Source organism: Equus asinus, chromosome 13 (assembly GCF_041296235.1).
Source record: "Equus asinus isolate D_3611 breed Donkey chromosome 13, EquAss-T2T_v2, whole genome shotgun sequence".
Lineage (NCBI taxonomy): Eukaryota > Metazoa > Chordata > Mammalia > Perissodactyla > Equidae > Equus > Equus asinus.
This window is the reverse complement of record NC_091802.1, coordinates 55507168-55520316: the sequence shown is the minus strand read 5'-3', so window position 1 is coordinate 55520316 and position 13149 is coordinate 55507168. Positions and strand designations below refer to the sequence as shown.

At 46.0% G+C, this 13149-nt stretch overlaps 1 protein-coding gene, 1 long non-coding RNA gene and 2 other non-coding genes across 9 annotated transcripts; 1 reads left to right on the top strand and 3 right to left on the bottom strand.

Annotated features, from left to right (window-relative positions):
* Positions 1 to 79: 79 nt before the first annotated feature.
* On the top strand, positions 80 to 5276 carry ATP5PD (ATP synthase peripheral stalk subunit d). 6 transcript variants are annotated; one of them, XM_070483602.1, is made up of 7 exons: positions 139 to 215; positions 1346 to 1402; positions 2322 to 2452; positions 2735 to 2831; positions 3783 to 3854; positions 4867 to 4929; positions 5076 to 5276. In XM_070483602.1, exons 3-7 carry the CDS (start codon positions 2331 to 2333, stop codon positions 5205 to 5207), a joined length of 486 nt encoding a protein of 161 aa, XP_070339703.1. In that variant the 5' UTR covers positions 139 to 215; positions 1346 to 1402; positions 2322 to 2330; the 3' UTR covers positions 5208 to 5276. The 6 variants fall into 6 exon arrangements, with proteins under 6 accessions (XP_014695256.1, XP_070339703.1, XP_070339705.1 ...); XM_070483603.1 differs by having other exon boundaries at positions 205 to 355; XM_070483600.1 differs by lacking the exon at positions 1346 to 1402 and adding an exon at positions 1656 to 1814 and having other exon boundaries at positions 209 to 355.
* A 3763-nt stretch (positions 5277 to 9039) lies between these two features.
* On the bottom strand, positions 9040 to 13141 carry LOC123276338 (uncharacterized). Its single transcript, XR_006512722.2, has 3 exons — positions 12904 to 13141; positions 12062 to 12324; positions 9040 to 11108 (listed from the first exon to the last, which is right to left on the bottom strand). It is a non-coding gene; the product is annotated as an uncharacterized lncRNA (long non-coding RNA).
* TRNAR-CCU (transfer RNA arginine (anticodon CCU)) lies at positions 12081 to 12153 on the bottom strand. The gene has a single exon. It is a non-coding gene; the product is annotated as a tRNA-Arg (tRNA).
* On the bottom strand, positions 12396 to 12468 carry TRNAR-UCG (transfer RNA arginine (anticodon UCG)). The gene has a single exon. It is a non-coding gene; the product is annotated as a tRNA-Arg (tRNA).
* Positions 13142 to 13149: the final 8 nt, after the last annotated feature.

Here is a 13149-nt window from a genome sequence, read left to right as displayed (position 1 = left end):
GGGAGGGCCCCCAACCAGCGCCCGGGGACCTGCGCAGTGGAGGTGCCGTGCCCGCCCTCGGGGGCGGGACTTCCGGAGCCAGTCTTCATCTCTACTGGCTCACCTGCGAAGCAAGGCCCGCCCCTTTCGTTTAGGGGTTGGCTGAGGGGAGGCCTTCCGGTGACCCACTTCCGTTGCTCGCTGCTGGGGAGTGCAGGCTGCCGGGGTCGGTGAAGGTGAGTGGGGTTTTGGGTGTTGGACCCGTTCCCTGCCAGGTTCCTGTGCCCTGCCGCCTCCGAGCTTCGCACCGACCCTTGTCGCACCCTTGCCGAGGCCGCCGGGCCCTGCTGAGGCTCCGCTGGCAGACTGCCTGGGGGTAGCTGCCGCGGCTTTGCTCCGCGTTCCGTTCCCCTCCCGTCCCCAGCGCGCGAGGTCGCAGGGATCAGGCTGTGACCCGGCCGCCGCCGACTTAGGCGCCTGCACAAACCTTGTCTCGTTCAGGCCGCCGCCAGCGCGGACGACTTCAGTAGTCCGATTTGGGGGTTGGGGAAACGTTACCCGGAGATAGCATTAACTTGCAGAGGGACACTCAGTGGGCTGAAGGCTGCGCCCTCCCCTCGCTCCCCAGGGCTCCCGCATTCGAGTGTGTGGAGCATTCAGAGCTTCTCAAGTGCCGGGTGCACTCACCCGTTCAACATGTTTTCATTGAGCACTTCCTATGTGCATGACCTGTTCCAGGCGCCGGGCATTCAGCAATAAATGAAAGACAAAAATCCGTTCGTTTATGCAGCCTGCCTGCCACTGGTACTGGGAAAGTCTCTGTAAGAGCGCTCATTTCTCTGGCATCTTTAAGAGTCACCTGCTCTCACCTCCACTCCGGGAAACATAAGCTGTCCTGAGAGGGAAAGAAAGGAAACGGCAGGTGTTGGCAAGTTTCTTTTTAAGATCCTGGGAAAGATTTCTTCCACCTCCCTTGTGATCCACCCCATGGTTTGTAAAGACCTTTGACGTTTCAGTCTTCCTGTTAATGTGTGACACTGATCTTATTTCGTTTAAGTTGACTATTTTCCATATTCTCTTGGTTAAAAAAAGATGGCTGTAATCACTTTCCATCTTCTCTCACATGCACATATGTGTTGAATACCGCTTTTAAGGGTATTGCTAGTGTACTCGGTGTGTGTTAGTGCAGCAGGGGATAATCAGACATGAATAAGAAGATGTTGGTATATTGCTAGTCTGATAGGGAGAGGGTAGAGAGCCTCTGAAGTGTGTATAAGACTGTGGAGCAAATTGATGTGCACAATTTCATTTGCTACTTTTAACAGCTTTCTGAGGTAAGCAGGGCTGATATTATCCCCATTTTCAGGTGAGGAAATTCTGGCTGAGACTCTGCTCTATTTAACTAAGCCTTGTTGAAACTTGGGTATGTGTCAGGTTTTGTGCACTGGAGAATCAGTGAATAAAACACAATCGGAATGGAAAATATATCTAAATTATTAACTTGTATGCAATGCATGAGTATTACCTTAGCAATATTTCTTTTTTTTTTCTTGGAGGAAGATTAGCCCTGAGCTAACATCTGCTGCCAATCCTCCTCTTTTTGCTGAGGAAGACTGGCCCTGAGCTAACATCTGTGCCCATCTTCCTCTACTTTATATGTGGGACACCTACCACAGCATGGCTTTTGCCAAGCCGTGCCATGTCCACACCCGGGATCCGAACTGGCGAACCCCGGGCCGCTGAAGTGAAACATGCGCACTTAACCACTGCACCACCTGGCCGGCCCCCAGCAATATTTCTAAAGGCACATGGAGAGCAAACAGAGAACTGGGCTTGTAAGGATGTGTTCGGAGTTGGGGAATACAGGGAGGACCATCTAGGAGAAAGAATATGTTTATATGCCAGGTTGCACAACTTGAATTTGAGAAGCTAACCTGTCCTCCTTTTCTGCTTTATTAATCTTAATTCCTTTACTTGATAAATTTACCCACCAAGCACTCAGAGGATGCTGGTCTGTTTCTTAAAGACTTGCATGTTTCTAAAGATTTTATTTTTTTCCTTTTTCTCCCCAAAGCCCCCCGGTACATAGTTGTATACTTTTCGTTGTGGGTCCTTCTAGTCGTGGCATGTGGGACGCTGCCTCAGCGTGGCTTGATGAGCAGTGCCATGTCCGCGCCCAAGATTTGAACCAATGAAACACTGGGCCACCTGCAGGGGAGCGCACGAACTTAACCAACCACTCGGCCACAGGGCCAGCCCCAAGACTTGCATGTTTCTAAAATGCCCTTTAAAAGATTCTTTCTAGGAGCCGAATTTTTGATCTGATCCATTTTATTTTCTAGGATTGCAAGATGGCTGGGCGAAAACTTGCTCTAAAAGCCATTGACTGGGTAGCTTTTGGGGAGATCATACCCCGAAACCAGAAGGCCATTGCCAACTCCCTGAAATCCTGGAATGAGACCCTCACCTCCAGGTCAGTACCTCTCTGAGAGGGAGCCTCTCAACTTGCCACTGATTGTGGAAACAAAACAGTGCTCTGGAATTACATGTGAATTTCTGATACTCTTCTGACAGAAAGTGTAAAGAAATCCATGCATTTTGCAAATGAAACTAAATTTTTTACATTCCTGTGATGTCCCCTAGAGAAAAGTGTGATCACAGCTCCAGGCCATCAGAATAAGGAACAGGGAAATTCCTGTGTGGATTATCTGTTGCTCATGCGGCAATCTTAGCCTTTGCTTTTCCCTGTGAGCAGGTTGGCTACTCTGCCTGAGGCTCCACCAGCTATCGACTGGGCGTACTACAAGGCCAACGTGGCGAAGGCGGGCTTGGTAGATGACTTTGAGAAGAAGGTGAGACTTCAGGCGACTAGAGCAGTGGTGTTGTAATGTGGTTTCCAGCTAGGGAGCAGGATGGTGGAAACTATGAGGATGACAGTGAGGAAAGAAGGCTGGCGTTAACACTCAGACCCCAGAGGAAGCTCAGGAGAGATGGGTGTGGCCGAAGGTCTTGCAGTGGTAGATGGAAATGGTAAATAGGTGCAGAGAATTCAGGCTTTCTTCATTCAGCCAGTTTCTTATCCAAACAAACAGTACAGTATAGCCTTAAATCAGGGAGCCAGACGGCTGTCAAGTTAAATATTTCCGTGAACTCTTCCTGAATTATTTCTTAGCCCCCAACCTGTCCCCCTTTAGAACAAACTGACATCTTTTCTACCTTTCACCATTTTCTTCATTTCTCTGCTGTTGTTTACTGTCCTTTCTAGCTGTGATTTCTCATCCACCTATCCTCTTCTGATAATTACACGTTAAACCTCAGTATATAGTTCTTGATTCATTCAACAGGTGCTTCTCGAGGGCCTGCTCTGTGCCAGGTACAGTGCTAAGTGTTGGGGCGACAACCCCAAGCAGCCTCTGAAGAGCCCGTCTCCATCTCCATCATGCAAACAGTACTTCCACCGATCAGCCCACTAGGGTTTCACTTAAAAGAGAAATCAGAATTTCTTTAGAATGCCAAGGTTCAAGGTCATCAAGTCCATCTGTTCTTTTCAGGTGAAGAAACTGAGGCTTATCCTAATAAAGAATTGTCCGAGGTCTCCAGTTAGTCAGTCACAGGGCAGAGAAGAAATGGGAGCTCCTGTGCCCAGTCTAATACTCTCTCCACTACAACACCCGATACGCATACTGGTTTCCTCTTGGAACGGAGAATGTGTTTTGATATGATCTGTAAGGATTAGCGCCTTTGAGCCCTTTCTGTGGGCTCCTGGGTATATTAATGACAACTCAATGTCCCTGTGTTTGTAGTTTAATGCCCTGAAGGTTCCTGTGCCGGAGGATAAATATACTGTCCAGGTGGATGCTGAAGAAAAAGAAGATGTAAGTAGTTAAGACTCTTATTTATTCTAAAATTCTAATTCCTGACGGCTCTGTATTTCTTAGTGGTTAGGTTACAGCAGAGTGAATTAAAAGGAGCAATAAAATAAAACTCTAGAAAATGCAGCTAATCTATGGTGACAGCACATCAGCGGTTGCCTGGGAATGGGAGGGAGGGGGCTGATAAATTTGTTCACTGTCTTGATTGTGGGGTTGGTTTCACACGTGGGTACATATATCAAAACTTATCAAGTGGGGGCTGGCCCGGTGGTGTAGCGGGTAAGTTTGCATGTTCTGCTTCAGTGGCCCAGGGTTCACTGGTTCAGATCCCGGGGGCAGACGTGGCCTCACTTGGCATGCCATGCTGTGGTAGGCGTCCCACATATAAAGTAGAGGAAGATGGGCACGGATGTTAGCTCAGGGCCAGTCTTCCTCAGCAAAAAGAGGGGGATTGGCAGCAGTTAGCTCAGGGCTAATCTTCCTCAAAAGAAAAGCTTATCAAGTGGTAGTCTTTAAATAGGTATATTTTATTGTATGTCAGTTACACCTCAACAAAGCTGTTAAAAACAATTAAGGAATTGGAATTGAATAGGAAGATTATCCATGGTAGGATTCAAATACCTAACTGCTTGAAAGTACTGACGACCAAATGTTGGAACCCAGTCGCTCCACCAAAGAGACCTCTGGCTAGGTGGTCAGGCGGCTTGTCCCGACCGTTCAATAACTGGCCCTTATGAAACGCAGGCCTTTTGTAGGTTGCCTAGATGAGTAACTCGCTGAAGAACCCTGGTCCTGTCATCGTACTCTTGTTCTCCTGAACAGGCTTCTTTGTGCCTTTAGAAAAAGCTGTAGTTTGCCTCTCAAAGCAAGCTCCTCCAGTAGGCAGGGCAGCCACGTATTCTCCATACAGAGTGGGAAGGCAAGAGTGGGCTCGGGGACTTCTCATACCTTGGGAGCCTCAGGGTCAGGACAGTACAACTTGGTTTCAAAACAGAATTTCTCTCTTCTCTTAAAGGTGAAAAGCTGTGCTGAGTTTTTGTCTCTCTCAAAGGCCAGGATTGAGGAATATGAGAAGGAGGTAAGGATGAGCCTTGGCTGTTGCTGGTAATAGTTTTGTCTCTTTTCACGGTCACACATCTTTCACCTAGTGGCAGCAACCTGCCTTGGATTCTTTTTTGTATCTCTGTGGCCCTATTTATCTTAACACATTTCCCTTCTTTCCAGCTGGAGAAGATGAAGAACATAATTCCATTTGATCAGATGACCATTGAGGACTTGAATGAAGTCTTCCCAGAAACCAAATTAGACAAGAAGAAGTACCCTTATTGGCCTCACAAGCCAATTGAGAATTTATAAACTGGAGTTGGGGAGAAAGCTCTGGTGCTCGTCTTGTAAACTCCGGACATTAAAAATAATTGTATAGTGCTATGTGTGTCTGCTCCTTTGTGGTTGAGATAGGTAGAACTCTGAGGTGACCTCCTTGGAAGGGGGATTTTTGTTAAAATGGCAAGGTGAGCGTACAGGTGTGGCTGGTCCGGCTGTCTAACGGTTAGAGTAAATAGAGTCAATTACTGAGTGCCCAGGGCTGCTGCAGTCCTCACAAATAACAGTAGGGCCGAGGACAGTGTATTTCACTGGAATATGGTAAAGAGGACTCATTATCTACTGATTCCCTCGAACTTCCTCTCTGCTTTCAAACCACTGGTCCCTAGGGAGTGCTCCTTTGTCCTTTAGTGAGCCAGAAGAACAGATGGGCCAAATTGCAGGTGTAACAGCAGGGTGAGTAGCAGCAGGGATCGGCTTTTCTGTGCTTCAGCTCTTCAGCATAAATGTGGTTTGTTTATTTTTAATTTTTAAATTTTTTTGGTGAGGAAGATTGGCCCAGAGCTAGTGTCTATTGCCAGGCTTCCTTTTTTCTTGGGGAAGATTGTTGCTAAGCTAACATCTGTGCCAGTCTTCCTCTATTTTGTATGTGGGACGCACCACAGCATGGCTTGATGAGCAGCGTGTAGGTCTGCGCCCGGGATCCAAACTCGCAAACCCTCCGGGCCGCCAAAGCAGAGCGTACGCACTTAACCACTACATCACCAGGCGAGCCCCATAATTGTGGTTTAAAAGGAAATTTTGTCACAAAGTTAAAACTGGTTACAGCTTTGTGTTTGAACATAGAAAATTATTTTAATTCCTTCTTCTGATTTTAAAAATTCCTACTGTTTATTATAGTTAGCAGGACTCTTGACCAATGCCAGAAAATACAGGTGGTTTAAAGTAAGGTGCAGTGGTGGAAGGAGTTCTGTCACCCTTGAAGTCAGAGGACCTGGTGTGCCTACCACTTACTCCCCTGACCATTTAATTGCTAGTTTTAGGTTAATTATTTACTCTCTTGGGACTTTCCTTTTCTCATTTACAAACATCAGAGTTGTAATGAGGATTAAATGAGATAAGCCAGGAAGTTTCTACGTAAGAAAGTGATCTAAGCAAAGGCATCTCACTTGATATGGCTTACATCCTAGGGAAAACCTAGAAGGGAAAGGGTAGCATGCACAGGCCAACAACTTTGTGACGTTTCTATCAAGGATTACGGATGGACTTTATTGAAGAAGAGCAACAATGGCTGATAGCACTTAAGAAAGCAATTTAAAGGACAGGAGCAGAGGGGAGCTTGGGCACCATCACCCCTAACGGGTAGGGGTAGGGGCTAGGTTGAAGGTAATATGTAGATGAGGGGCAGTGTGTCTTCCGCTTGGAGCTGCTTTAGTTATAATCTGTGATGTTCAGTGGTAGCTGTGCCAGAAGACTTTGAATGCACAAAACAGAAAAATGAGTACCACACGCTCCCTCCCCTCAGGCTGTGAATCACTGAACTGGCACCGAGCCATCCATGAAGATCTAAGGATTCAGACCAGTGAAAACAGGGATAATCTAAGCAAAAGCCATTCAGGTTGCTTTTAGAGTATGGTTAGAACTCATGTTCAAGGAAAGAACCAACATGAGTCCTATGAAAGTTCTGTAACATGGAGGGAGGAGTCTCAGGGCCAGCCTGGTGGCATAGGAGTTAAGTTCTCATGCTCTGCTTCAGAGGCCTGGGGTTCGCCAGATTGGATGCCAGGCGCAGACCTAGCACCACTTATCAAACCATGCTGTGGCAGGCATCCCACATATAAAACAGGAAGATGGGCACAGATGTTGGCTCAGGGCCAGTCTTCCTCAGCAAAAAAGAGGAGGATTGGCAGTGGATGTTAGCTCGGGGTTAATCTTCCTCAAAAAATATGTAGATAAAGGGAGGAGTCTCTAGTATCAGAGGAGAACCTTTGGAAGATTTACTGGAAGGAACAGCAATGAACAACTGAGAATATGCTGAGTCCAGGGCATGTGGCTAGGATTGGGGCACTTTTAAATTTTATACCCTCCTGGATTGTTTGAAATTTTTGCATTGAGCATGCGTTGATTTTACATTAAAAATAATCACTCGTAAAATAGGATGCTTTTCAAGTCACTAGAGAGGAAAATAAAGTACATCCTCTATAGCAAAACTTAAAGATAGAAATCAGCAAAACCAAAAGTAGCACACATACAGAACCAAACATCCTTAGGATAATTATGAATTGGTGAAGATCCCTACTAGGAGGCAAAAACTCAAACTGGGTCAACCCAAAAGCCAACTACAAGCTGTCCATCCTGTAAAAAAAGTTTTAAAAAAGGATGAGTTGGATGTGTCAATCAAGTCATTGCTCTAAAAACTGGCATTGAAGGAAAAAAATTTACACATTTATCCTGCCTTTTTGAACAACTGTATTTCAAGATAAACCAATAGACCTAGTTGATGAGAGAAAGTTCTTTACAAAGTATTCCAGTTCATAAACGGGGAAAGAAAAGTAACAACAGTAAAATCGCTACTTTGTAATCCCTGATGAAACAGCTTGCTCAGGCAAAGATCATCAATGGTTGAAAATGATTAAAGGAAAGGTTGATGAGGGACATGACAGTGATCAGGTTGTCACCTGATGCCAAGCCTATATTATGTACTTTCTGATATACTATATTCAATACACAGCACCATTTGAAAGGATTCTTGCCAAAAAGTTGAACCTGAATTTAATCAAGGCATTAAAACTAACTTCTAATTCGGAGGAAATATCAGGGATAGAGGAACCAGTAAATGATGCCATGAAGAAATAAAGGGAAATCCAAAATGTGGGACATTTGACCTTTTGTTCTTCAAGAAGTCAATGGAGTGGGGCAAGATGAGGGAAGGAGGGGGAGCTTTAGGTTAAAAGACGCTTGGGGCTGGCCTGGTGGTGCAGTGGTTAAGTGCGCATGTTCCCCTTTGGTGGCCCAGGGTTCGCTGGTTCAGATCCCAGGTGCGGACATGGCCCCACTTGGCAAAGCCATGCTGTGGCAGGCGTCCCACATATAAAGTAGAGGAAGATGGGCATGGATGTTAGCTTAGGGCCAGTCTTCCTCAGTGAAAAGAGGAGGATTGGCAGCTGTTGGTTCAGGGCTAATCTTCCTCAAAAAAAAAGGCTTAAGAGACCTAACATCCAAATCCTGTGTGTGGACCTTATTTGGATCCTGCTTTGCACCAATTAACTGAAAAGATAATTAAGAGATGAATATTGAAATACGTAGTGGGGAGATGATGTGATGTCTGGGATTTCTTAAAAAGAGAAGGATGAAAGGGATTAATGGAGCAAATGTGACAAAATCTTGATAACTGATGAATCTAGGTTGGTTCACTTACTATTTTCTGTATGAAAATTTTCATAAAAAATTTTTAAAGGATAGGCAAAAATCTAGTTATAATATTACTATCTAGCATAGTAGAAATGAGACAAAAACATGAAATGGGTCAAATGTAATTTTTAAATAATAAAGGGAACCATCCACATGAAAAAAATAATGATGGGAACCTGATGTACTGAAAAAAGTATTAAAATATATAAACCAAAAAAAGTTTAAAAGAAATTGCTAGAGAGGCTGCCTGGGGTTCGCTGGTTTGAATCCCCAGTGCAGACCCACACACCACTTGTCAGGCCACGCTGAGGCGGCATCCCACGTACAAAGTAGAGGAAGACTGGCACAGATGTTAGCTCAAGGCCAATCTCACTCACCAAAAAAAAGACAAAGAAAAAAGAAACATAGCAGTTGTAAAAATTCTGATGTTTGCAAAACAAATGAGACTATAGCAGACTGTAATAAAAAGGCTAATTTAATAGCTTATGTAGTAAGTTCTAAGTCATACGAACAGAATAACTGGAAACTGACAACATATTAGACTATAAAGAAAGCTTCAAAGTAAAAAAAAAAAAAAGAATAAGAAACTATAGCACACATCAACTAATCCCAGAGCAAATATTACATAAAACCAACAATTAATAGTCAAAGTATAAACTACAATAACACAAAACCATACAAAAATGCAGCCACTTGGAAATTGAAACACACTCTCCTAAATCTTGAATCAATGAGCAATAAAGTATGTAATTACAGACTGCTTGGAAGATAAAAATAATATGAACATTTCATATTAAAACATTCATAGCATTGAGTTGCGTGATATAAAAACTTTGATTACACAATACATTTTGATTACAGAAAAATCAGGATAGAGATAAGAAAAAAAGTGAAAAATATTTAAAAATTAATTGGGTTATAAATTAGTACTCACAGTTAAGTTGCATAAAAAGCTAAAAATAATTAGATCAACGGAACAGAAAAGAACCTTCAGAAAAAGTCCATAACCTGTATCTAAGTAGCATTTTGTATCACTGGGGAAAGGCACTGATCTAAGTGTTTAAATATTTGTAAAGCAATAAGAACAGATCCTACTCTACACTAAAAATCAAAATAAATTCCAGTTACAGATTTAAATATTTTTAAAAATCCCACAAGAAACAACAGGAAAAACTGTAGGTAAATATTTACATAATCTTCAAGTGAGAGTTTTTCTAGGCATAACACCAAAGGAGAAACTAGAAACTATGATGAAAAAAAGGATAGATTGTGGGGAAAAATAAACCAGGCACTTGGATCAACCCTGAGCTCATGTTCTTCCCCAGGGTGTGTGGCACCACCATCCCCCCAAATCCTGGGCACCATCTTGGGCTGCACGTCCCACAGATTCCATTTCCTGAACATCTTTACTTTCTTCCTCTTGGGGTCCTGCTATTGCTTCTGTTCAGGCTTTGGTAATCTCCTCCCTGAGCCACCCATCTCTCCCTAAGTGGTCCCCCTGCCTGTACTCTCACCCACCTCCAGTCCATTCTTTACATTGTTGCCAAGGGGATCTTTTCAAAATGCAAATATGGTCATTTTACTCCTCTGCTTAAAGCCCTCCCCTGGATTCCCGCTGCACACAAGCTCAAATGCAGCCTCTTACTCTGGGGTTCTCTCTTGGTACGCTGTGCTCCTTCCCCCGTTACAGCCACAGCATCCTGCTAACTGCACCTCCCACTCCACCCTTACCATCAGGCATTTGCTGTTCCTGCTCTAACGCCAGAAGATTAGGGAGATCTAGAAGATTTTAAAAGATTCTTTGTTGAGCGCCAGCACTACGCCTTAGACATATGCATATTCCCTGGGCTTAGCACTGTGCTTGGCATTTAGAAGAACCTTAATATGAATTCACTATGAATGAAAGAGAAGAAATCTAAGATGAAATTTGAGCCTTCAGTTAGGGGTTCACACCTAGTGTGGAGAGTATCACACAATCCTTGAATAAGGGGGCAAACTAGTCTATTGGTAAATGAGGACGACCATGCCTGATCTTATAGAGCACATACGAGCTTCCAGGAATTGTTCTAATCAGTTCACAGAAATATCACCTCCTTTACTCCTCACAAGAACCCTATGAGGTAGGTAGTGTATCAGCCAAGACAGTAAAGAAGTCCTCTGAAGGTGACAGCATTGCTAGTGATCCTTCTGCTGTTCTCCACCCAGAGGCTTTCTCTCGCTACTCAACTAACAGTTTCCCATGGCTCTCTTTATTTTGAAATCATCTCGTTTGTTCATTTAGTTCTTTACTGTCTTCTCTCTCACTACAATGTAAGCTTCACGGAGGCAAGGCCTGGAGGATGGCTTTAGGGAAAACTGAAGTCGGAAACCCAGAAAAGCAGCAGTGGGTCCAGCAGGGCAGGCTAGGGCCAGGGCGCCGCAGCCACGTGGCAGGGCTTGGGAGCCAGCGATAGCTTCAAGCAGCATCCATAAACCGTGGCGGCCGGTTTGGAGTAGAGGGCGCAGGAATAATTCGGGGTGACCCTGGAGAAGGGAGAGGAGGATTCTGTACTTCAAGTTTGTTTGTTGTTTCTTTTACAGAAGTATAAGGAACAGTGACTTAAACTTTTTTGAGTCAAGAACTTACGAAAGTCTGAGGAACAATGCAGCCTCTCTCTGAGCAAATACACCACCGCCAAAGCTCACATAACGTGAGGCATTCAACCTGGGAAGCCCACACATAGCTCCTTAGGAGCTAGGGGCTTCAAGGTAAAAAAAAATCACCCCTCACCAGAATAGTACAGTTTTTGAAAAAATTAAACGTTTTACTAAAGGATTATATCCAGGAAAGTGCGAAAATCATAAATGTAGATAAAGGTCCCTTTTTAAACACTCTTGGGATCACCTAGGTTGAGTGTGCCATCTTTTTCCTGGGATACTTGGACTGATACAAAAGAATGGCAATATTACTCCCACTGTCCAATGCGCGTGCACACACATGCTTCCTTGCACCCCTCCTGGTCCAAGCACAGGGCAGTGGGTGGTGGGTGCCATCTCCATGGACACAGAACCCACAGCTGGACTGAGGGCGCGGAGTCAGGCAGCACCCTCACCTGGACTGCCCCGTCTCCCTCCAGTGGGAAGCTTGGCGGGCAGGGAGGGGCCGGGGGCTTTTTTTTTTTTAACCTGCTTTTAACTTTATAGTGATGGACACGCACAGAACACGCTCACTTCATTTGCACGTGGCTTTGTGGCTTGCAGAGGACTTTCACGAGGTATTTGGATGCCAATTCAGAGAAGTAACAAGAGGCTGGGCCCCATTCGCCCTCATATCGGTTTACCTTTCAAAGTGTGTAGTCGGGCTTGATCAAAAAGAAAGGGCAAACTAATTGCAACCGAGGCATCCACACACGCAAAAGAATGCTATTAAAAAGAGAAAATGTGCCGTACGGTTTTTGTTTTTACCTTATAAATAACACACACACAAAAAAACCCACCTTGCTGAAATTGTTAATTCACCCCAGATGGGACTCGAACCCACAATCCCTGGCTTAGGAGGCCAGTGCCTTATCCATTAGGCCACTGGGGCTTCACGCAAATGGCGGCCGATCACATGCTTCTTGAACTGTGACGCCGCGGAGCTGAATAATGACGTCAACAGGAAGCTCTCAGGTGCAAAAGCCACTCGGAGGCAGGCCTCACTCCCAGCTCCAGGGGACGGGAGCAAGGGTCAGGAGCGGGTCCGGAGGCCTGTGTGTGTCTAAAACAAGGACAGTTCTGGGATTCGGTTGAGGTACAGGTGTGCCATCTCTCCTCGGGATTAAAACGTTTCGACCACGAAGGGACTCGAACCCTCAATCTTCTGATCCGAAGTCAGACGCCTTATCCATTAGGCCACGCGGTCTCCCTGCATACACACGGTTACCTAAATGCCTATTTAGTGATCTCTGGATGCACCAGCGATGATGCGGGGCTTAAGCACCGTAGCCCGGCTCCCTTCCCCGCCACCCCTCTGACGCACTCTGTGGCCCAGCGCGCTCAGTCCCCTCCGGCTCGAGTCGCCGGCGCCGCCACTAGCAAAGGGGCTGTACTTGGCCGGTGCATTTGGGCCCACTGGGCGTCGCGACCGCATGGCCTAAGGGGATAAGGCGTCTGATTTCGGATCTGAAGATTGAGCTTTTTGAGTCCCTTCGTGGTCGGCTTCCTTTTGGGCGAATGGCTCGCGCCCTTCGGTGGCGAGGGGTACAGCAATCCCGCGGGGCTTCGTTTGCGGGCTCGTTCTGCCCTCCCTCCTCGTCCCCATCCCCGTCCCCGGTCCCTGGGGCCGCTTGGCACTCGCCTTCCAGGGAGTTCGCTCCTCTCCGTGGAACTGCGCGCCGCCGGGCGCCCTCTGGTCTCAGCGGACACTGTCCAATCACCTCACCCTGAACTCTCGCGTTTTGCGTAGCCCAGCTGGCTTCCCGGGACCTGGACTCGGTGTCGGGGTGGCGGTGCGGCCGCCGGCGTGGCGAAACCGCGTGAGATCTGTGCGCGTGCGGGTGCACGCCGCCACGCACTATCACAGACCACGTGGCGCTGGCTTCTT

Excerpts from the sequence above, each read along its gene's own strand:
- ATP5PD (XM_070483600.1), top strand. The coding sequence starts at position 1,788 with ATGGAGAGCAAACAGAGAACTGGGCTT. Across the intron at positions 2,832-3,782 it reads TAGATGACTTTGAGAAGAAG|TTTAATGCCCTGAAGGTTCC; the intron begins GTGAGACTTCAG and ends CTGTGTTTGTAG. Across the intron at positions 4,930-5,075 it reads TTGAGGAATATGAGAAGGAG|CTGGAGAAGATGAAGAACAT; the intron begins GTAAGGATGAGC and ends CCTTCTTTCCAG.